General features: G+C 37.8%; 1 protein-coding gene across 20 annotated transcripts in view; it reads right to left on the bottom strand.

Moving 5' to 3' along the window:
• ADAMTS6 (ADAM metallopeptidase with thrombospondin type 1 motif 6) overlaps positions 1-25833 on the bottom strand; it is a 279491-nt gene that overhangs the window by 12257 nt on the left and 241401 nt on the right. For 15 of the 20 annotated variants that reach the window (XR_015148911.1, XR_015148906.1, XR_015148910.1 and 12 more), the window contains 3 exons: positions 20339-20543; positions 10820-10996; positions 7772-7928 (listed from right to left, as the gene is read on the bottom strand). Coding sequence is in view for 12 of the 20 variants with exons in the window: in XM_086361952.1 (XP_086218078.1) it covers positions 7772-7928; positions 10820-10996; positions 20339-20543 (539 nt within the window). In the remaining 8 variants the exon portion in view is untranslated. Of the gene's footprint in view, positions 1-7771; positions 7929-10819; positions 10997-20234; positions 20544-25833 lie in introns of all 20 variants that reach the window. The other 5 variants (XR_015148905.1, XR_015148907.1, XR_015148912.1 and 2 more) reach the window with 2 other exon arrangements.

Genomic DNA, 25833 nt, shown 5'->3' on the forward strand with positions numbered 1-25833 from the left:
TATATCAGATGCCACCTTAAAAGCCAAATTCAGTAGCCGTTTTGTTCCATGGATCTCAGGAGATTGCTGGAGCTGCTCAGGCAGCTCAGAGTCATTTACTTAAGGGAGACTGAGACCCGCCAAAGGCACCGTTAGACAGCCTGGTCTGGTAAACCAATGTACACTAACTACACCTTTCCTGCTCACCTTTCCACACCATGAATCATTACCTGGCAGTAATATATACTAGATGACAGAGTACTTTGTGCAACTGAGAAGCTGAAAAGACTCACCATATAAACTACAAGGGAATCTGAAACCGCATAAAGATGAATAAAATGGCATTTGGGATAGAATTTCAGGTGAGCTCGAGTAGGCTAGTCTCAGCTGCCAGATGCACTTAAAAAAAATACTCTGAGTAGTATTTCAAATGCAGTGATACCCAGTGTGTCTATAATTCACTCTTAGCAGCAATGTAGTGTTACCCTCATCAGTGGCAGTCTGTCAAAATCAGGCCTATAATGCCTTTACTCTTAGCCGAAGGTTTTTAGGAATAAAAAGTTAAAGCAGATGTTAAACGTGGCAAATTGTATCTTCCTTCTTCTTCCTCCTAGCTCCCTCTCACCATTTACTTTTAATATTTTGATGTTCCACTTCTGATTCTCTTTCTATTACTATCCTTTGTTACCTTAACCTTCCTCCATTTCTTTAATCTCTCTCCATTGTTTATTTTTTAAAACTTTATTCAAATTCCATTATTTTATTATGGTTTTAGGGGACTAATGTGCTAAATTTCCATGTAGATGCCTAAATTCCTTACCATGGTTAATAGTATTCAGTTCCCTAATCTGACACTTGAGAGTCATATGTAATACTTCTACAACATATTCTCATTCCTATGTCCACTGGTTCACCAGGGTCTTTTTCTTCTCCTTTCTATTTTGTCTTTTTTTCCTTCAATTCATTACCCTCTTTTTTTGCCACTTTTTTTAAATTGAAGGATAATTGCTTTACAGAATTTTGTGGTCTTCTGTTATACATCAAGAATCAGCCATAGGTACACACATGTCCCATCCCTCCTGAACCTCCCTCCCATCTCCCTCACCATTCCAGCCTTCTAGATTGTCACCATTGCCCTCTTTTTGATCCTTACCATATCTGCTTGAGTTCAAGCCTTCATCATCTCTAGCCTGGATTCTTAGCACAACTTTGTAACTCTTCTCCTACACAAAACTATCTTCCCTCTGCCCCTTTATACACCTGCCAGCCTAAGTATGTCACTCCCCAACTTCCTTCACTTGTTCCCAGAACTGATAGAGTCTTACCTTCCTTCCACTGCATCCAGGAACCCCCCAAACCAAGTCCCTGTCTCTTTCTTTGCAGCCTCATCTCCACTGTCTGCTCATCTGCCTCCCTCTGCAGCCATACTGAACTATGTGTGACTCCACAGCTCTGTGACTGCACACACTCATCTTCTGCTAGGAATGCCCAGCATCTCAACATCTTCTCAGCCAACTATTCCACCTTTCAGTGCCCTGCCCAGTGGTGCTTCTGCTGATACCCCCTTCCTCTGTGTACTCATGGGAGCTTCTGTCTACCCCTATTATCAGATCAGATCAGTCGCTCAGTCATGTCCGACTCTTTGCGACCCCATGAATCGCAGCATGCCAGGCCTCCCTGTCCATCACCGACTCCCAGAGTTCACTCAGACTCACGTCCATCGAGTCACTGATGCCATCCAGCCATCTCATCCTCTGTCGTCCCCTTCTCCTCCTGCCCCCAATCTCTCTCAGCATCAGAGTCTTTTCCAGTGAGTCAACTCTTCGCATGAGGTGGCCAAAGTACTGGAGTTTCAGCTTTAGCATCATTCCTTCCAAAGAAATCCCAGGGCTGATCTCCTTCAGAATGGACTGGTTGGATCTCCTTGCAGTCCAAGGGACTCTCAAGAGTCTTCTCCAACACCACAGTTCAAAAGCATCGATTCTTCGGCGCTCAGCATTTTTCACAGTCCAACTCTCACATCCATACATGACCACAGGAAAAACCATAGCCTTGACTAGACAGACCTTTGTTGGCAAAGTAATGTCTCTGCTTTTGAATATGCTATCTAGGTTGGTCATAACTTTCCTTCCAAGGAGTAAGCGTCTTTTAATTTCATGGCTGCAGTCACCATCTGTAGTGATTTTGGAGCCCAGAAACATAAAGTCTGACACTGTTTCCACTGTTTCCCCATCTATTTCCCATGAAGTGGTGGGACCGTATGCCATGATCTTCGTTTTCTGAATGTTGAGCTTTAAGCCAACTTTTTCACTCTCCACTTTCACTTTCATCAAGAGGCTTTTGAGTTCCTCTTCACTTTCTGCCATAAGGGTGGTGTCATCTGCATATCTGAGGTTATTGATATTTCTCCCGGCAATCTTGATTCCAGCTTGTGTTTCTTCCAGTCCAGCGTTTCTCATGATGTACTCTGCATATAAGTTAAATAAACAGGGTGACAATATACAGCCTTGACGAACTCGTTTCCTGTTTGGAACCAGTCTGTTGTTCCACGTCCAGTTCTAACTGTTGCTTCCTGACCTGCATACAAATTTCTCAAGAGGCAGATCAGGTGGTCTGGTATTCCCATCTCTTTCAGAATTTTCCACAGTTGATTGTGATCCACACAGTCAAAGGCTTTGGCATAGTCAAGAAAGCAGAAATAGATGTTTTTCTGGAACTCTCTTGCTTTTTCCATGATCCAGCGGATGTTGGCAATTTGATCTCTGGTTCCTCTGCCTTTTCTAAAACCAGCTTGAACATCAGGAAGTTCATGGTTCACATACTGCTGAAGCCTGGCTTGGAGAATTTTGAGCATTACTTTACTAGCATGTGAGATGAGTGCAATTGTGTGGTAGTTTGAGCATTCTTTGGCATTGCCTTTCTTTGGGATTGGAATGAAAACTGACCTTTTCCAGTCCTGTGGCCACTGCTGAGTTTTCCAAATTTGCTGGCATATTGAGTGCAGCACTTTCACAGCATCATCTTTCAGGATTTGGAATAGCTCAACTGGAATTCCATCACCTCCACTAGCTTTGTTCGTACTGATGCTTTCTAAGGCCCAGTTGACTTCACATTCCAGGATGTCTGGCTCTAGGTCAGTGATCACACCATCGTGATTATCTGGGTCGTGAAGATCTTTTTTGTATTCTTGCCATCTCTTCTTAATATCTTCTGCTTCTTTTAGGTCCATACCATTTCTGTCCTTTATCGAGCCCATCTTTGCATGAAATATACTCTTGGTATCTCTAATTTTCTTGAAGAGATCGCTAGTCTTTCCCGTTCTGTTGTTTTCCTCTATTTCTTTGCATTGATCGCTGAGGAAGGCTTTCTTATCTCTTCTTGCTATTCTTTGGAACTCTGCATTCAGATGCTTATATCTTTCCTTTTCTCCTCTGCTTTTCGCTTCTCTTCTTTTCACAGCTATTTGTAAGGCCTCCCCAGACAGCCATTTTGCTTTTTTGCATTTCTTTTCTATGGGAATGGTCTTGATCCCTGTCTCCTGTACAATGTCATGAACCTCATTCCATAGTTCATCAGGCACTCTATCTATCAGATCTAGGTCCTTAAATCTATTTCTCACTTCCACTGTATAATCATAAGGGATTTGATTTAGGTCATACCTGAATGGTTTAGTGGTTTTCCCTACTTTCTTCAATTTCACTCTGAATTTGGCAATATGGAGTTCATGGTCTGAGCCACAGTTAGCTCCTGGTCTTGTTTTTGCTGACTGTATAGAGCTTCTCCATCTTTGGCTGCAAAGAATATAATCAATCTGATTTTGGTGTTGACCATCTGGTGATGTCCATGTACTGGCCATATGGTGAAAACTATTTGTTTGCATGCTGTCACCCCTACTAAACTGTGCTTCCTTTGAGGAGAGGAATCTTTTGTAGTCTCAGTGGCTGGCACATGGTAGGCATGTTTGCAAATTAAATGAATTTATTGGTTGGATGAATGGAAAGCACATTATTTAAACACCATCACTTAACAAATGGACAGATAGATTTCTATGTGATAAGGCAAGTTCAGTAAAATGTTAATGGTAGAATCTAGATGGTGGACGTTCATTATAAACTTCTTTCAACTTTGCTGTATGTTTGAAAGTTTTTATTATTTTAAAATAAGATAACAGAAGGAGAACCATCTCCTAAACTTCAGTAGTTGAAATAATAATCAAGATTCTATCAGTGGTTCATGTCACCCATAGAGATCCCAATGAAAGATGGTCTTTTAGTTCCCAAGAGATCTTCCTCAGTCCTACTCTGTCTTGCTTGGAGTAGAGATGAACTAGCTTCTCAGTAGCCCTCTTTTCCAAGAAACAAGGGAACCTGACTCTGGTAGAAAAAAGCAGTCCTCTTTTACCTCCTGCGTTAACCAGAACTTGACCTGGTTAACCTTCCCCCACAATTGGACCTTCCTCCCAGTTTCCCCTTTGTAAGAGCTACGTCCTCTCTCCTTATCTGATTTCCAGAAACTGTATCAGGTCACGCTCACATTACCGTCATGTAAGAGCCTTTTCTCTTTTGAAATCCATATTATCTGCCCATTTCATATCTCTATGGATGATAAGTTATGACTTAAATCAACTGTTACATCTGTATTTTTCCAACTACAGATTACAACTGGGTCACAGACCATTTAAGTCTATGAAGCTTGCCTTGATCCAAACATTAAAGTTATCAGCCACTTACGTGAGCACTCTTAGCATTTGTGTAAATGGCTCCACATAACACATTCCATCTTGCTTTTTTTTTTTTTTTAAAGAAGTATCTTCCCTGTAAGACTATGAACTTACAAGAGTATTTGAATTTCCATAATAAATGGCAGAGGCTGGCCACAGCAAGCATTCAATAAGTAGCTTCTTATGTAATGAACAGATAGTTTCAGACATTTTAATATACTCAATATATATGCTATTGGGAAGCTAAGGAGAACACAAAACAAGTTACAACAGCTATATTATTTCTACTTTAATTCTAATTTTATCCTGTCTTAAATGAGTCAACAGCTTTAGGGAATAACAATTTGAAGATTAGTCATACTTTGCAGGATTAATAATTTCCTAAAAGTTTCTTCCTTTACTGAGAAGGCTAAAGATATTGTCCTAACTGCATACTTCAGATTATGATGATCAAAAGGTAATTTGGCCAGACAGAAATAACTATGAAGTATTTTTCCAAACAATCCAAGAAATATTGGATTAAACCTATCCATTTTAAGAGAATCTTTTTAAGGCAGAAATAAGTACGGTTGCAAAAGATATTCCACTCACTATAAAAACAGCTTTACATCTCCAGCTGCAAAGTTTATGTATGATAATTATCCACTGTAGAGAACTGTTTGGAGAAATTACTAAAATGGTCTAAAATAAAGTTATAAATATAACTTCAACATACATTATTGTGGGCATGTCAAAAAGCCAGGTCTTTCAACAATTATTAAGCCTTAATCCTTTGATGCTGAAGCTGAAACTCCAGTACTTTGGCCTCCTCGTGCGAAGAGTTGACTCACTGGAAAAGACTCTGATGCTGGGAGGGATTGGGGGCAGGAGGAGAAGGGGACGACAGAGGATGAGATGGCTGGATGGCATCACTGACTCGAGGGACATGAGTCTCAGTGAATTCTGGAAGTTGGTGATGGACAGGGAGGCCTGACGTGCTGCGATTCATGGGGTCGCAAAGAGTCGGACACGACTGAGCAACTGAACTGAACTGAACTGAACTGAATCCTTTGACAGTCATGCCAGAAGTCTCTGTACTTCATAATCAGAAGCTCTGTTTTCATGTTAAAATTCTTGATTTTACGAGTAAATTACAAACAGCATACAAATGTAGTTGAAAATGATATGCCCTAGGGCTCTTCCAAATCTTTGTTCAAATCGTGATTCTTTTGTAATGTGGGTAAGTTACTCTCTCTGTGCCTTAGTTTCTTCATCAGTAATACCAACTCTCAAAAGGTTGTTATCATGATTATATAATACATATAGATATTTATGTACATGAGATATATATAATGGATAATAAATATAAAGGGCCTAACATAATACCCAACATACTTTACTGTGATAGTTATATCCTCTCTTCCACCTTAATATTTTATCTTTCAACTCTGAAAAACAGACTCCCAAACCCACATGAACTGATTGATTGCCAATAATTTACAATAGATGAAGACTTGTTTGCTGCAAGGCTTAAAGAAATCTTTAAATTTCATATTATTTAAGGAAAATAGTTTTGCTATGAAAAGTACTTCTGTTTGTCATAGATTTTTGAGCCCTTCTCAAGAGAAGGAAAGCTAGATTTATAGAACATCCCTTACCAAAGGGAAAAAAGGAGATGGTATTACAGCCAGAGATTCTGCAAATTAAAATTGTGATTTTTAATTAACATAGGGTACAGCTATACTTCTTCGAAACAGTAAACTATACAGTAAGTACACTGTATTGAGCCACTAGGGAGGTTCTGAGTGGCTCAGATGGTAAAGAATCTGCCCGGAATGCAGAAGACCCGGGTTTGATCCCTGGGTTGGGAAGATCCCCTGGAGAAGGAAATGGCACCCCACTCCGGTATCCTTGCCTAGATACTTCCATGGACAGAGGAGCCTGGAGGGCTACAGTCCATGAGGTCACAGAGTCGGACATGACTGAGTGACTAACACTTTCACATTTCATACTGCTCAGATAAGAAATGGGCCACTTGCAAAGATGCAAGTTTTCTGCATCTTGTCATGCAAGATGCTTGCTCTTCCTAAAATGAAATTCCTCATGGAAATATTGAAAAATAAGATTAAAAAATGTCCCTCAAACTAGATAGATTTTATCAAAAGGTACAATCTCTTTTTAATAGATTACCATATCATTTTCATTTGATAAGTATTAACAAATTATAGTCAGCATAGCTCTTTATCTTTTTGTTTTTTTAAGTAGAGTCCTATAGCTGGGTTTCTTACATAATTAAAATTCATGGCTTCAGATGTTTATATATGAGACGACAGTCTGAACTTCCTGACTATGCCACAGTTGTCTCTGTACTCTCCAGTTTCTGTGATACTGCCTTGCACATAGTAGCATTCAGGAGATTTCAAATGGATGCTTGATTGAATAAACAAAGTACATTCATTTAAATACAATATAAGAAATTTCAGAATTTGGATGGGTATCTGCTGTTAATACAGAGACTTCCCCATATGTAACAGAAAATTTTCAGAGTCTGAAGACATTGTCCTCCTATATAAACAGCTATACAATAACATTCTTTTATTTTTCTTCAATGAGAAAATTAGTATTTGAAACCTAAGAAGTTCCAAACATATGCTTTCATTATATCTATAACAAGCATGGATTTTAACCTTTCCAATAGCAGAAATCCATTGTTATAGCCAAAAAAGAAACAGAAGTTTTTACTTTCAAGCTTGGTTCATTAGAAATCACAAGTCAAACATAAAATGCTATGTTGGACAGAACTTTAGAGATTATCTCCATTCCAGTCTTTCATTGTATAGATAAGTAAACTCAGCTCCAGAAATGTTAAGTGACTTAATAAGGTCATACAGATAGTGGGAGAGTCTGGAAAAAAAACACAACTTAGGTTTCCTGATTATATATCCAGTACATGTGTAGCTTTCACAAATGCTATATGCAAACACACTACAACAGTGGTTTTATGGGGCTCTTTGAACCCTGTAAATCAATACAGTTGAATCACTGAGACTACAGTCCCCTCACCATCTGTACTGGAGGTCCTGGGGAACTTACCTTCAGTACTGGAAATGGGGGTACTGTCACATTTGCTTTCACACTGCTGCATTGATGGAGGTCGACTAGTTTCTGGACAGTCACTTGATGCCTGTCCAGTGTAGGAAAGACATTGCACAGTCCGCATTTGCTGTCCAAGGCCACACTGAGCAGAACACTAAACCAAAAGACAAGGAGAGACAAAATGCTGTTCTCAACAATTTTCAGGAGACAAAATAGATACTATGTCATTTCAAATACTATACATATTAGCTTTTAAAGCCCATATGTATTTCGGTCAATACTGAAATCAGATTGATTATATTCTTTGCAGCCAAAGATGGAGACGCTCTAAACAGTCAGACTGAACTGAATTGAACTGAATCCAATGGTCTCCCCACAAACTAGGGGTCAGAGATCCCCAAATCATGAAGGTGTTCCTCAAACAAATGGAATAGGGAAAAAAACCCTGTATTTCACTCCCCCCACACCTTGTACAGTCAACCATCAGTAAATATTCCTTTAACAGTTGAAAAAAAAAAAATAAAGCCCATATGTAGTTAATCTTGGGGAGGTATATGATTAAATCATTCTATTACAGCATTGGTTTGGAAACTCAAGGATCGTGTCATTACCCTAGAATATAGAAGTAATATAGTTTCCAGAAGACAACGGATGGAGATTTCTTGGGCTGTGATTCCAACAGTGCCAATCAGTGCCAGTGAAGTTAAACAAGAGTATAATGAGAAAATACCTGTGAGGAAGTAAAATAGTCAGAGATTCTATTGCTCCCTATTTATTAAAGACTTGTGGGAAGACAACTCAGTGGTCTACTGGAGTGCTCTGAATCTGATTAAAATATTAGTTCAGTCTAACAGCAGTGACCATTGAGGGCCCTGGTGATGAGACCAGTTTGAAAAAAAAAAGACATTAAATAAGTACCTTGAGTTTTGTAAAGTATGCAGATCTGAGACAAATCTGAGAAGAGGTCTGTAGGTAGCCAGTTAGCATGTCTCCCTTTCCTTCTTCATCTACCCGGGATTCAATTACTTTAGAACTGAAGTGCTCTCTGGGCCTGATCAGCTATCCTGGCTGAAGAGTGAAGCTGTGGTCTATTTTCGGGGCCTGCCACTCAGAATACTGGAAAGCCTGTGAGATTTGGGATCAAGGAGATGAGGAGCTACTTGTGCAAAGACAGGTGATGGTGATATTTACAAGGTAAATAGACCGAGGCCCTGCTGGATTAATTTGCAAAAACTCTCAAGGCACTTATAGGACTTGCCAGGATATTCGCAGATACTTTTATTTTTAACTTTCTAAATACAGAATGATGAATAAATGCACCATAAAGATATAATAAAGCATCTTTGAAAGGTATTTTCACTGGTTAATTTCAATTTTAGGAAACTGAATAGAAAATAGAGAGGAGAAGAAAAGGACTTGACAACATTTAAAAGAATAATCTCAAACGGATTTGTTGGTGAAATTATTAACATGAAAAAACTTCTACATGACCTTTATGTAACAGTACATTGCAACAAAGAATATATAAGAAAGGAAATTCCTATCTAATTTAAATAAAAATCAAAAGAGTATGTCTGCACTGATTCTTTAATAGCAGAATATCAATTATAAATTGTGAAACTATCACATGTCTACAGATAAACACTTAACTGCATTTGATTCTTACTTAAGCTTATGATGTATATTCCAGTTGAGCACTTTGTAAATTAAACTAAATATCATTATATGAAAGAACATTATTAACTACTTGTTAGACAAATGCAAATGTTAATTATTTTATGGTCATACTTCTTTTATTTCCCCACAAGGCTGAGCACAGACCAAGAATATTTATTTGCCTTAATGGAGACTGAAAATCTTTGCCCACTCCCCAAAGAGGTCTGTAGATATAGCTACACTCTAGCAATAATGCATTTTGGCCACAGTTTTGGTAATTCTATGAAATGCCATTCCTACTAAGTAATGGAAGGCCCAGAGCACAGATAAAATCATGCTGGTGTAGTTATATGCCACTATGATTTACCTGAGCTCTCAGATATTAGAAAATAACTAGCTACAAAGTTAATTGTAAAACCACAGGAAAAGGGCATTGATTCACTAGAAATTTACTTTCTGGAGCATTATTTTTTAATATAACCTAAATAGGTTTCCTTTTCAACTTTTAAAAGAACAATATTTAATTTGCCTTCTATTCAGATATATCAATTTGCTTTCAAAGGATTTAAGGGGACCTTAAGCAAGATAACATAATTTAAAACTGAGAAAGAAGAAAATAGGAATTGGAAGATAAAATATAAATGAATCCAATCAATATAAAAATACAGGGACTTCCCTGGTAGTACAGTGGATAGGACTCTGCCTGCCAGTACAGAGGACATGGGTTTGATTCCTGGTCCAGGAAGATCCCCCATGCTGTGGAGCAACTAAGCTCGTGTGCCACAACTACTGAGCCCGAGTGCTACAACTACTGAAGCCTTCGTGCCTGGAGCCTATGCTCTGCAACGAGAGAAGCCACAGCAGTGAGAAGCCCTTGCACCAAAATGAAGAGTAGCGCCTGCTCACCCCAACTAAAGAAAGGCTGCTCACAGCAATGAAGACCCAGCGCAGCCATTAAAAAATAAAAAAAGATAAAACCTAATTAAGATCCTTACATGTTTTCTGTGAGGTTAAGAGGATTTATTTTCTTAGTGTGAAAATTAAGAAAATGGTGTTAACTGATTTGTTTTTGAAATAGTTGAGAGAGTTGGCAACAGAAGCCAAAGTTCTGGTAGCCTGTTCAAATCTCTGATCATCTAGATTATTTCTCTTTAAGTTAAAATGTTAGAATCCAAGAAGTAGGTGAATGTGGGAAGTGTGTAGCTGTGGGAGAAACATGGCTCAGTGTCTGCATGTGACTGCTGCTGCCTGTGCACTTTTCACATTCCCATCTCATCCCTAGGTCTGTGTGTTGCTACTCATGTCGTGAGCCCCTATAATGACCCAATCAGGAACCTCAAGTGTCTCAAGGTGCTGCTTCAGCAGGGGCCCATAGTCCAACTGCCTTACCTGGCCCCAGTCTCCTGTCACCCAGCGAGGAGGAGGGCAGCGGCCCAAACTGCAGCGGATGCGGACAGGGGGTTTGCTCTCCTCGGAACACTGTGTTGCTGGGAATGTTTTAGAAAGGTCACTGCTCTTGCACAGAACAATCCGATGCTTGAATCCTGGACCACATTTGGGAGTGCACTGTAAATAAAACAAATACTAATGAATAACGATAGTCTAAACATAGAGAAAGATTTGAGGAAAATCTTTCTCCAACTAAATGTGTATTTGAGTAAACAACATACACATGTACTAAATCTTAAGCAAAGTCTCAACAGATATGAAAGTTCCTTAAGTTTTTGAATAGAAGAACTTCTATCTTTTGCCCTAAGGTCTTTAAGAGCTAAATCCAGAGTTTGCTTTTCTTGGCAGCTTATCTTCTTTTATTGTGTGTAGGTTTATTCCTTTTGACTCTTCCCTATCCTTGGCCATATTCAGTTGTGGTAAGATAATATTGATTTTTGGAATGCGGAATCCTTGGTTTCTTTTGATAGTCCCCTGGACTGCAAGGAGGACCAACCAGTCCATCCTAAAGGAGATCAGTCCTGAGTGTTCACTGGAAGGAATGATGTTGAAGCTGAAACTCCAATACTTTGGCCACTTGATGTGAAGAACTGACTCACTGGAAAAGATCCTGATGCTGGGAAAGACTGAAGGTGGGAGGAGAAGGGGACAACAGAGGATGAAATGGTTAGATGGCATCACTGACTCAATGGACATGGGTTTGGGTTGGTGATGGACAGGGAGGCCTGGTGTGCTGCAGTCCATGAGGTTGCAAAGAGTTGGACACAACTGAGTGACTGAACTGAACTGAGGTGTAGTCTTCTGAAAAAAATTCTTATGGGTACTAGTAGGCCATGAGAAATTACCTTTGTGAAGCAAGCTAAGGTTTGATTTAGATGTGTACAGGTGGCCCTCAGTATCAGCAGGGGACAATTTCAGGACCGTGGAGGACACCAAAACCTGTTGATGATCAAGTCCCTTGTATAAAATGACAGTATTTGCATATAACCTACACACATCCTCCTGTGAACTTTAGATCATCTTTAAATTACTTATGATACCTAATACAATATAAACACTATGCAAATAGGTACCAGTGCGGCAAATTCACGTTTTACTTTTTGGAACTTTCTGGAATTTTTTTCCCAAATATTTTTGATCTTAGGTTGGTTGAATCTGTGGATGTGGAACCCAGAGATATAGCAGGCCAAATGTACTCTTAGTATGCGGTAGCTAAGAATACATGATCACAGGTAAAGATTTATTGCACAGAGAATCTCTGGATTCTTCCTTGTCCATCAGTTAAACATAAGGAATTTGACGATTCTTTAGTTGGACCAGTAAGCTCTTCACACTGAGGAAAAGATCCTTCTTCCTGTCACAAAGTCTATTATTTACCTCTTTTTGAAGTTAATTGGAGTGCTCTAGAGTTACTGTTCAGGAGTTACCTACTCAATGTGGTGGCTGACTGAAGTCCTCCAGCTTTTCCCCCTGAACATCTGAACCTTTCCTTAAAATCTATACTTCTCAGTGAAGTGAGACCCTTACCCACAATATTTTGAAGCCCTGTTTCTACATCTTTCATTCAAAAACTACTACCAAATTTCCCACAGGAACTACACTAGACTATAGTGTAGTGTAGACTGTAGGGGGAGAGGAGACCTAAGAATGAATAAGTCAATGAAGGAGCTCACGGTTTTAATGCAGGAGATAGACATGTGAACATAAGAATAAGTAACATTACAGAGAATGTAAGAATATATAAATTCTTGTGCCCCTAGTAATCATCTGCCTATTTTATGATTATGAATTCATATATCCTCTCATTCCTATCAGACTATAAGCTTAAAATAATTTCATCTCTGCTTCATCTTCATATACAACCTCACCCTATCTATCCTCAGGATCCAACAGAGGACTTTGAGAATGCACTCAATAAAGATATTTGGAAATATCTTCAAAATATAAATATATTTGCAAAGATAATGGTTTTGATTTATTTTTAGGTAAATCAAGACCTACTAGCTGTGGGATGAGAATGTCTTAAGGAACAATGTACACTCTCCTGAGTGGCTTTGTCAGGGGCAATCTTGAACTGGTGACATGTCATAGAGAGAAAGAAAAATAATACAAATTTTTCATGTGTAAATCAAGGACCCACAAACACTCTTCATCACAATGAATGTAGTAACAGAGTGCATTTCCTCTAACTTAGAAAACATTTAATTAAGATACAGTTGAAGGAGAATAACATCCAGTTTTTTCCAATATGGTTCCAGAAAAGGCTTTAGTTAGGGATTTAGAGGTCAAGAGAGAAATTCCTGATCCCTGTTATTATGTTTTACAGCCAAGTCAACATCCTTCTGTCCAGCTGCAGCTTCATTCTACCCATATAATCAATCACTAGGTTCTATTAACCGAAGTCCTAAACCTCTTTCACATTTGTTGATTTCTGTCTGTCTCCATTGCCACTAACCCTCCTACCAACAAACATCACTTCTTGCATGTAATATTGCAATGACTTTCTAACAGGTCTCCTGTTTCTTGCTCTTGTCTTACTTCAATCCACTCTCTAAAGGACGTATCTGATTATGTTCTATTTTGATTTTTTTAAAAAATCATACAGTGGTCTTCAAGACATAAACTCAAACTCTTTAAATATGCTTACTATACACTGATAGGAAGGCTCTGCTTACCTTTCCAGATTCACTTCAATAGGCATAAAGCTAATGCTGCTGCTGCTACTACTATGACTGTGTGTGTGTGTGTGTGTGTGTTCAGTTGTGTCAGACTCTTTGTAACCTCATGGACTGCAGCCTGCCAGGCTCTTCTGTCCATGGAAGTTTTCAGGCAAGAATACTGGAGTAGGTTGCCATTTCCTACTCCAAGGGAATCCTCCTGACGCAGGGTTCAAACCTGAGTCTCCTTCATCTCCTGCATTGGCAGGCGGTTTCTTTACCACTGAGCCACATGGGGAGACTTACTCCTATGACTACTGCTGCTATTAATAACGGTAATTATGATAGCAGCCACCATTTAATAAATACTCTCGATATTAATGGCTTCCCTAGTAGCTCAGCTGGTAAAGAATTTGATTGCAATGCAGGAGACCCTGGTTCAATTTCTGGGTTGGGAAGATCCGATGGAGAAGGGATAGGCATCAAGTGCTGTGCTAAGTGCTGTAATTCACAAAGTTCTCACAAAAATCCTGTGAGATGACAATTATGTTTAAAAGGAAGAAACAACCTTAGGGTAAGTGGTTGGTACAAAGACATGCAGCGATTAAATGGCAGACCTAATGTTAACACCTACTGAGTGTTTCCTGGATGTCAGACCCTACATCATGAACTTTGTATATATTATCTCATTTAATCCTCACCACAACCGTGTTACTTTATATGTCAAGAAACTAAGACACGCAACACTATCTTGCAATCATGCATTCTGTAGAATGAATAGAACCCTGATTTGAGTCTCTTGAGCTTGCCCCACTTGTGTTTGGTCCTCTTGACTTCACACAAGTTTCTTCTACCATTTATCAGTGTTAGAAGACACAGCCTTAGAGAATTTCTGTCACTCTCTTAATGTTTAATATTATTATTGATAATGATAATCCTACTGCTTTATATTCCACTAGAGTTTCACAGTTCACAAAATACGTTCAATACATTATTCTCATATATATTTTTGAGCCTTTTACAGGAAGCTTAAACAACTTAATTGAGGTTAAACAGATAGCAAATTGTAGAGCTGGAACTAAATTCTAAGGCTTCCGGTCTAATCCATACTTTAGCTCTTAGCATTCATAGAAACAAAGTCTCATGAATACATGAGTATTAATTATTATAAAAATAAATGAGGTGAAGTACAAAAGGACAGAGGGGTACTTCAGACTTTAGGGATAAGAGCAGAGACATATAGGATATATCAGGAATTCCGATTCGTATTTAGTATTCAGTTTAGTGTTCAGTCAATATTTTGAGGCTATGATTAATTTTCTATATTGGGAAAATTTATTGAAAAATGTACTCAAGACTTTCTCTCTCTTCATATTTTAAAAGCATATGTATATATATTAAAGCCTCAGATAAAAGAATGTCTATATGGGTATAACTAAGTCACTCAGCTGTATAGCAGAGATCTGCATAAAACTGTTAATCAATGATATTTCAATTAAAAACTAAAGTTAATTAAAGCCTGGGACATAAGTCTCTTGTTTATTCTAATATCTTTTTACAGTAGCAAGAAGCTTCTGCTCTTATTTGAACACTGTAGTGGTATCTAGCAGTCTTCCCTAAGAGCCTGTGCCAAAGTCCTGTTTACAATTAGGGGAAGCAGACAATGCAAAGACAGACGATTCCTTCATTTGTGTCTGAGAAGCCCCCAGGGAACCAAAGACAAAATGAAACAAATGAGATCGAGGACAATAGGGAGAAGAATAAAGCGAGAAAGCAACACTGAAATTTATTAAGTGTTCTAAGCCCTTTGCATACCATAATCTACCTAATCTTCACAGAAACCTCACAAAGTGCTGTTTTCACACTCATTTTACTAGTGGGAAGCTGAAGTATTGAGTAGTGCAGATAAATTCACATGGCAGTTTTGAAAAAGATAACGATCTGAAAGATAAATGTACAAATCCTCTGTGGGACAATGTGAAGTTATATGCAAAGCTTAACATACAACATCTTCTATTGAGACAAGAAATAATTTTAGAGAATTATAGCCCAAGCTCCACTAAATAAGCCATAGATATTCTATCCTATAGCACTGGAAATAAAGAGATAATCAATTGGATTCTCAAAATAGTGAATGACTGAGAACTACATTAAGATTCAATGAATACAATGGCCCCAAGCCCTGAAGATCTAGCCATGAATATTACATGTCTATAGTCATAATCTCAACTCTTCTAGAGGGTGATTATAAAATTAAGTGTTTAAAAATTGCTTGTAAAAAATAATAAAGGCACAAGGATGTCACTTAGACTAGCTTAGATTTAAGTAGGGCTTCATCCTGCAAATTCTTCTGATCTTATGTCAGCGATGCTCAAGCAGAGACATCCCTCAGCTTGTTTTTATTTTTACTTTCTGCCTCTTCTTTCTTTAAGCTACATTTCATCTTCTCCTCTCTAGCCTTCTGATGAATAAAGATGTTTATCTATCTGACAGCCTCAGTTTTATTTAGTTACCCCCCAAAATAAGAAATCCTAGAAAATCAAGAGTAACCATGATTATGCATATGATTAGTAGGCAGTAAATTAATCATGAATGATTCAGAGCATTTTTTAGAGACAATATTAGTCTATACTCATGTAAAGGGCATATTTTTGCACATTTTTTGAGTATGCAGTAAAATTCATTAGGAATAATTAGAAACTGAATACTTAGTTCAGTAATAAAGTAATTTTTTAGACTAAAGTCTAGTTATAAATATCAAAATCCATTCAATTCATTCTTATAATAGCTGGACGGAAGGTAATTCAGTGGAGAATGATTCTTTAGTAAACTTATTTCTCACTATTTCTCCTTATTGAAGATAAATATCTTTCTTCTTTTATTCATATATTCAGAATCTCACAATTATTTAAAATCTGATCAGACCATTTATTTTTTGTTCTCACCTCAGTTGAATATAGATGGTGATTTTTACGAGAGATACATTCGTACTTCAGTTTAACATTTTACGATTAAGAAGCAAAAACACATTTTGCAGAAAAAATTTTGAAACCACACCAGGGAAAATAATTTGGCTCTCACTTATAAAGGATAGAAACATTAACATTTGGGCATTAGACTGAATTCTCTCTGGATAAGTGGGTTTAATTTACTTAGTTATGGCACCAGAGTAGAACCTAGGAGTAAACACCGTGATAGCACAAGTATCTACTAAAACAAAGAATGACTTGGAGGTAGATTTCCCCCCACCCCTATCCTTCTTAAGTAATGCTACCTAAATGTAAACCCCATAAAGTCAATTGAGTATGATGCCAGTCATCCACTTGTGGAAGAATAAGTACAAGAAACAGACCTTTTTCAATGGGTACTCTGTGGGAGTCAAAAGAAACCATTCTTATACATCAAAAGAATGGCTAAGGATTGCTGGAGCCCATCCACAGCACACAGCAATGCTTTCAGAGAAACACGCCAAGAGAGGGCAAAAACAGAAAGCCATTTAAGTCCAACATAGCATGGGTGATCCCAGGAGTGAGGCTAGATTGTAGGAAATGGGAAAGCCATAGCTTCATTAGTTCCACAAAAGACTGCAGAAAAGTCATTTTCCACGAAGGTAATTTGGCTGAATTTTTTTTTTTTTTTTTTCCGCCATAAGCATGGGGTGGGATTCACTGATGGGGAAAATAGTTCCCGGCTTTGCAACAATGGAAATTTTATGTGAGAGCAGCCGGCAAAGAAAGAAAAAGGTCAGAGGGTACATTCCTCTTACTGCAACATGTTTTCACCAGTTGAACCTCACCCTTGTGATTAGCAGAGCTCAGACAGCTGATAGATGGAAGTGGGAAGGGGGCAGAAAGAGGAGGAAAGTTTTCATGGGTGTGTCAGAAAGATATTGTGTGAAATTATCTTTGCAAAAGTAAAATGAAAGAGACTGAACACTGCCTGCTCTTCTGCTGGGACCCCCTCTTTTCATTAGTGGGAGATGTTACATTCCTCTGGGAAGATCAGGCTCCTTGTTCTCACTTTGTTCTCCATAGCTACTCAAACATTTTTTCACTTAATGTTATTTACTTTTACTTATTTTTAATTCATCTAGAGAAGAGTAGGTTTTGTGGTAAAGGGAAGTGGAAGAGTGAGAGTACACCTTCTCCTTTGGAAAATACACAGGAGAGACTGAATGGGGCAAAAATCATCTCTCCTCCAGAACAAGAGATCAACATGATGATATTGATGATGTTAACTAGAATCTTTGAGATGGTAATGGCAGGATTTCCTGACTCATGCTTACCCCAGAATAGTTTTCCTGCATTGCCTGTAGAGAGACAATAGCCCACTAATTTTTTTTGGAGGGGGTGGGGGTGGGTGGGGCGGTGATAGTCCCAACATGTGTACTCCATGCCCTTGGCTCTACTTCTCTACCCTAGGCTTTGACTCAGCCATCTTAAAGAGATAGCAGACATGTGATTAGAAGTCCCCTTCACTTACATATATTTCTTCAGGCAGTTTCCAGGAGTGCCTAACAGCCTCATAGAACCATTTGAGCAAGTCACTTATAAGACTGGAGAGATGAGAATCGAAATGCTAAGAGTAGGGTAATTACAACCTACATGAGGTTGAATTAGGAAGAAAATCTTAAAATGGTATTTGAAATGGAAATATGCAGTAGTTTACACAATCTATTTTTTAAGGTGATAATATTTGGTGTTTTATGTTAAAATAAAAATATAATAACAAAGAAAAATGTAGGTGCAGAGACCAATGTGAAGTGAGTCTGCACATGAGAAGGTTTTGCTGTTTTAGTGATTGGCAGAAGTTTTTTTCTAGTTTTTGAACTTGTCTGTTTTTCTCTACTTTTTGCAGAAGAATGATGTGGTATAAAGTTCTGTATTCAAGCCTTTAACCTATCACTACTTTTTCAATCTTATCTTCCATTTATTCTTTAAAACAAATCCTTTCCTCCCACCCTACTTTCACCACATATTCTTTGTATTTTTGTTCAGTTGTTTCTCTTATCAGGAATACTTCTCCAGTTTCTCAGTTCTCTTCGCTTCTTCAAATTTTACACTCCTACAATATTCAGTTCAACTCTCATCAACTAAAAAGCCTTCTGATTCTATTCCAGGCTATTCTGACCTTCTTAGCTTCTGAATTTCTGTATCACTTATACAATCCATCATTGTGTTAAACATAGTCTTATGTTATTCTCTAGTTGTTTCATAGATATTCCTTATTTTCCCAAGTTTATGAGATTCTTTTGAATTCTCCTTAGTCCCTATCCCAATAAGGTTAGAAAGCACCCAATTATACTTATTGAGTTGGCCTAAAACCCTTCAAACATTGCAGCCAATCATCAGGTCTCCCATTATGATTTTCCAGTAACAATGTTGCCATCATTATTGACAACTATTTATGAATTTCTACAAGGGTTTTGGGCACTGACTTGCAAGTAAAACAACTACTAACATGTACAATTCCATAAAATGTCTCTTCTTTATCAATGGATTTTATCTTCCAAATGAATTTAGGAGTTAATCCACCCACTGTAGGTAACAGAAGAGTTCATACCTTTTCCATAACCACTGAGTGAATAATACCAGGAATATCTCTACATTTGATTGAAACACAAATAAAAGTTAGGCAGAATATAATTACTGAAGCTGGACTGTGGCCAGGAAACTTGGGAGAACACTCCCAACGTCTCCCAAAGATTCCACAGATAACCACAACTGGTCAGAATCTCCATTTCCATGTACCATCTTAAACACAGTCTCTCTTTCAACCCCAGCCCTCTAGCAAAATAAGGCTACTCAAGTAGTAAGATTCACAGGGAGAAAAGTTAACATCCATAGGTTCCTAAAGAACAATGTTTAATTATTTTTGTTTATTTTTTTCACAAACTTATGAGGTCTACAGGAAATACCTAAAGCAAGTACCACTATGTTTCCAGCAGGAAATGCATCCTGTTTTGCTAACTTAGAAAAATGATCTTTAGTTATATAGCCAGATACTCATCCTTTCTAACACTAAACAACACTTGAGAAAGATTCAGTTCCTCTTTAGGAAAAGTAGAGAATGGTACAATATGTATATGTGTATGTCTCATGCAGAATGAAGAGTCAATTAACTCTACCTCTTACCTCATTTTTCATAAGACTATTTCTCTGAGGGTTTGGGATTATATTTGACTTTTTACATGTATGCCAGAAAAATATTATCTTAGTCAGATCTTCTTCATTAATCATGTAAGTGGAGGTAATAATAAAATCTGAATTTGACTTTTTGATATGTTATAACCCTCAACTCCATATTTCTTCCACAGAAGCAATTAAAATATATATAGATATATAACATGTGATAATCAATTAACAAATTCATACGTAAGAGTTAATTAGGCTTGAACATTACTTTGAAAAAAAGATAAACATATCACTTATTTTGAGCCTATAAATGCTGCTCAATAATAGCAAAGAAAAAGGAAAAAAAAAGAGAAAAATATACAGAAGGTATATATATATGTATATATATATATACACATATATACCTTAACTCACTATAGTAGTCTCTCAAATTCACTTCAGGCTTGTTTTTAATCAAATTGATTACTAGTTTCTCATTGAGTTTCCTGACCCCCAAAACCTTTAGTTCCTGGCAAGCAGCAAAAAAATATAACATGGCCAAATTCACTGTTATGCAGTCCTTACTTGTTAAGTTCTAAGATGCTCACATGCTCAGGTGTCCTTAATATTAAATGCTTTGGTATTGATAGTTAAGACATCTCAAAACATACAGCCTCAGATTTCCTTACTTCTGACCAGTCCAAAGCCACCCACTGAGGTGGACACGACTGGTTGTTGCAGGGCTCTTTTTCAATAGGCCGGTGTGTTAAACAACCACTGTAGTCCAGTGTCTCCTCCTCAGAAGGTCCAATCTTCCTGATGCAGAGTACTGCCCTTGTGCGCATCCCACCATCACAAGTCTTGCTACATTCCAACCAGTCCCCAATGAACCACCTGCAGCAAGAAGTGAAAGAAACACAGAAAAGCATTCCCTCAGTGCAGCCAGAGATTTCAGCAGAGTGAAGGCACTATATCAGTGGACTACCTCCTCTTCCCAGAAGAGCTAACATTTCAGTGTTTGTTGATGTGACAAATGACAAACAGAAGAACTGCTTCCATATACATAAGGAAAAGATAAATCACTGTTAGCTGCTTTCTAGAGTATACTGCATGGGCTTTGCAACAGGCAAACAGGTTCAAACAAGCAATCCATTATGTGTTTTTAAACTTCTTTTTCTCCATTTTTTAAAAATTAACTTCTAAAATGAGGATAACAATACCAATCATGAGATTCTCATGAGGACTAAGCAAGGTAACATATGAAGCTCCAAGTCACATGCTGGTAAATGTTAAAAACTGGCTCCTCGTGGGAGGGAGAGTCCTCATCCATTGCATTTGCCAGTTTTTGTGATATAGATACTTCATTATGGCCAAATTAAAGCTATCACCCTAAACATAACCAAGAGAAGATATGCTAGTCACAGGGTCTCAGGAGCTTCTAACAACATCTGACACAAAAGAAGCAAGACACAGAAGCTATTTTTATTATTATATTGAGAGAGGTTCTCCCTCAATTGAGTGTTTGGTGATAAACCACCCTGCAGGAGCAAGGGATTTGTTTCCTGATTCCCAGAAATGTACATCACGCTCTGCATAAGACAGAAGTCTTTACTGTCCTTCTAAGGGCAGAGATGGCCCAGGTATCCATTCAGAAGACATGGGAGTGCTGAAGACTCTGCAGTAGGAGTAGAGTCCTGAGCCAGGTCTGTGAAAACATGGAGATCCCTTGCTTTGACCTCCTTTACTCCTAAAAAGAGCTTCTACAGAGCTGATGTGGGAAGAAACAGAAATGTCTTAATAAAAGAACATATCTCATATCCGTAGGTATACCACACCTAGAGTCATCAATGAACTTTCATCAATGAAATTATATGCAATTTCAGGTGTATGTTTGTGTCTGTGTCATATTTCTGCAGGACTCACTTTTTTGGGCACATTATTGGTCCAAGGGTACGAATCATGATCCCAACCAAACCAAGAAGGATTCAGCTTTAGAATTTTTACATCTAACGTAAGCAAAAGGAATACTTTCCTTTCTGGTCACAAGGGTATATAAAGATATAAGAGCTGATGATGGCCATATTCCGTGTCAAGTGGAATTAACTGATTTGAAAGAATGCAGAGGAGGAGCTAGAGTCTTGAAAGTATTTGAGTGCTTGATTCCAGCCATTCCTGAAGCTAGGTCCACTTTTATACTTCCCTCGGCTTTGTTAATATAAACCAATAAATTCTCTTCAGTGCAGAAGCTAGCCAAAGTTGAAGTTGTGCTAGTTTTGCCAGAGTCCTGACTGATACATTATTGTATTTAATGTCATGAATATATGCTGAATGCCTACTATGCTCAAGGCACTGTGCTTTGTTTTATAGAAGAAAGTAAGACATTGTGTTATGAAAACAGTTTTCCAAAATCATGATAAGTGCAATGATGGAGCTAGAACTAGATCCCGCATCCACTGTTATCCACTGAATTTCACTTCCAACAATTCAACATTTCTAACAAATAGTAGAATCTAAACCACAAACATGAGGTCAAAAGACATTTTCTTCTTTCCATGCTTATAAATCATGCATACATCCTAAACAGAGATGCTCACGCTCTTGGGTAGGAGACTAACCAGAGAGAAGAGTATAAAAGTTAAGAACAAATGTCACCTCTTTCCATGAGCTTAATTCATTTGTGCCAGTTTTGTATGTGGAAGATAATACCTTAGTGAAGTCAGAGTACTAGTATCCTAAATTTGAGCCTACACTCAGCCAAATAAGCCACAATGGCCTTTGTTCATTATTATTTTTGTTATCTTTACTGACAGGGGGAAACCAGCATTTAGAAATATCATAATTAACCACTTTCCCAAACTTAAAATATATTTTGTCAAAAATTTATAATTTTTCAATCTAAAATTTACTTAAAGAGTGACAATTTAATCTGGAATTTTAGAAATCTGACGTTAACATCTTTTTTCTAAGTCATTTTCCAGAGAAGATATAAAGTGATTTTCATAGTCTTTCCATTTTGTTTTCCACAGATGAGTAGGATCCTAAGTTGTTAGTACCATTTTTGGTAAAGAGGAAAATGTGTACTGAGAATAATAACTTGCATGCCAGCCATAGTGAAACTCTGATTCAATTCGAAACAATGATTTCATCACCAAGATTAGGGGATAAAACAGTAATGTGTATAACTCAGCCACAAAAAGTTCAGTCATACCACCTCCAGCCATGATCTCATTAGGTCTCATAATGTAAGAAGGATGGAGGCCTTCAAATTAAACACAGGTGCCCAGAGTAACAGCGATGATTCAGGAGGTGTTGCTGTTATTTTTGCTCACAAGGCCAGGGCCACCTCTGCCTTTTTATTCTTCATCCTCTCTTTTACTGCCAACCATCAGAGAAGACTCTTGAGAGTCCCTTGGACTGCAAAGAGATCCAACCAGTCCATTCTGAAGGAGATCAGCCCTGGGATTTCTTTGGAAGGAATGATGCTAAAGCTGAAACTCCAGTACTTTGGCCACCTCATGCGAAGAGTGGACTCATTGGAAAAGACTCTGATGCTGGGAGGGATTGGGGGCAGGAGGAGAAGGGGAGGACAGAGGATGAGATGGCTGGATGGCATCACTGACTCGATGGACGTGAGTCTCAGTGAACTCCGGGAGTCGGTGATAGACAGGGAGGCCTGGCGTGCTGCGATTCATGGGATCACAAAGAGTCCGACACGACTGAGCGACTAAACTGAACTGAACTGATCTCTTAGCTTAGATGTATCAATCTAGCATTTAACTAGAAATGTATGAAAGTAAAAACATTATCTACCCTCCTATTTCCCTTCTGACTTTAACTTTGATTTCAGGCTTTACACTCAGTCCCTCCCTGTTGTATCTTTATTGCTCAGCAAATCATCCCTTCCCATGTCTCGCTAAAGGATTAAATCACCATCCAGATATTTAAGTAGTTTTGCAATTTTACCACTGTAGCTACTAGTCCCAGTTTCACCACTCTTCTGTCCAGTTTAAGACAGACTGCTTCCTCCCTCATTTTCCAAGTATTTGACCCTCTGATGACATTCTCCCTATTTCTCTTTTTTCATTCTCTAGATTCAGTGGTAAAATATGAGCATGAAAATTCTCAGAGATTATCAACTGCTGAATCATTATAATCTGCATAATACTGGGGCTATTTCTTTTTGAGCTGAAGAACCTACAATAAAATTGTCTTCATTCTCACCAGGATGAAGAAGCTGTACAGTTAGTGGGATTCATTTTTGAGTGTCTGAAATAAGAGTGGCTTGATATAGCCTGTGTAATCCAATCTACAGTATCTGTACATTAAGAGGACAAACAATAATACTGGAGGAAGGGAATGAGATGATGGGAGTTGACTTCTAGGATCCCTCGCAGGTCTGACATTTTGGAGTTTTATACAGGAATCTGATGATCTTTTCCTAAACTTATAACAGAGTATAGTTGTACATGGGAGTGAGGTACAATGACTCAAAATAAAAAGATACTGTTAAAGAAAACCTTGCCCCTGGGTAAAAATCTCTCTCCCGTCTGACTCCTTTTGCTTATAACTCTTATCATACTTAACATATTTTGCCTTGTACTATAGTTATTTTTTATAGGGCTTCCCTGGTGGCTCGATAAGGAATCCGCTGCAATATGAGAGACCTGAGTTTGATCACTGGGTTGGGAAGGTCCCCTGGAGGAAGGCATGGCAACCCATGCCAGTATTCTTGCCTGGAAAATCCCCATGAACAGGGGAGCCTGGCAGGCTACAGTACATGGGGTTGTAAAGAGTCGGACAGGACGAAGTACAGTACAGCACCATTTATTGTATTCTATTGCTTTCACCTCTCTGATTTTCACCAATTTAAAAATCAAAGTTACATACAGGAATTATGTTCAGTATTTAAAGATTCTTCACATGAGGTCATATACAGAAATCTTTTTGCTATTAAAAGACAGCATGGTCAAAACTGAACGCTTGGCCTTTCATTTTGGATTCTAACTCAGCATTACTTCCTTTTCCTATGCTGAGGCACCAACTTCCTATCAGTCATGCTCTTTGATATCAACTCCTCCCTTTTCCTTTTCCTAATGACTTCTGCCTATGTCATGAATCCCACTATTTTCATTCAATGCCTCTAGAATTCTTGTTTTTTTTTCTCTCTCTCTAGTCACCTCACCACCTTGACTATTATTTTCATTCTCATAAAAGAGTTGCTCCTCTGACCACATTACTTTTTCCTAGCAAGACTTCCTTTGGCTTTTTAAAGTCTCTCAAATAAACACGGTTATCAGTATTTCTTTATCAATGCCTCTTTTGTCTATTCTTCCTAGTCCCTGTCATTTCCTTTACGTAATATAAGGACAAATCTTATTGCCCTCTTTTTTTCCATTCTCTACTTATAAAGTCTCCAATATGACTAAAGGACATTTAAAATATTTTATTATTTGAAAAGATAGTTTCTGATTAAAAAATATCATTTAGGATTATAAATTAATGGTATTGGGAAAACAGTAATATCTGAAAATAAATATAGGTCCTTTCCTCAAAGCCGGCAAATATATTTCAGATAGATTAGAGTTTACATAAAAAAAAAAAAAAAAAGACTTTGAAAGCATAAGCATAAAGTGGGTAAGGCCTTCTTAACATTATACCAATGAAAGAAATAAAAGTTAGTTTTCCTATATAGTATTTTACAAAAAGCTTTTATAAGTAAAACTGGATCATAACAAACTAGAAAAAAAAATTTGCAAAAGAGTTAATAATCTTAATTAAGACTTCAGACAAAACAATAACAAAATGATAAGCACTTTGATAGAAAAATGGCACAGGCCATGAAGAGGAAAAACAAAAAAGAAATGACCACTGAACATAATTTTTAAATGTTTAGCTGCATCAGCAATTGTAGAAGTACAAAAAATAAAACACCAATTAGATATCAAGGTTTTTTTTTTTTCCCCCTTTCAATAGTTAAAGATTGTTTTAAAAATAATATTACCAAGTGTTGTTCAGGTTAGGGAAACAACAGTCTTATGTACATACTATCAGTGAGAATACACTTTTATACATTCTTTCTAGAGAGTAATCTGACAATGTGTCCCAGAGGGTTAAACATAATTCCGTTTACACTAGAAATTTTAGAAGCAAAAATGGTTAATGCTGTGGAATAGAAAGGGATCAA

This window comes from Bos grunniens, chromosome 20, assembly GCF_055505025.1.
Source record: "Bos grunniens cultivar Pamir isolate PY7600 chromosome 20, Bosgru_T2T1.0, whole genome shotgun sequence".
Taxonomy (NCBI): Eukaryota; Metazoa; Chordata; class Mammalia; order Artiodactyla; family Bovidae; genus Bos; species Bos grunniens.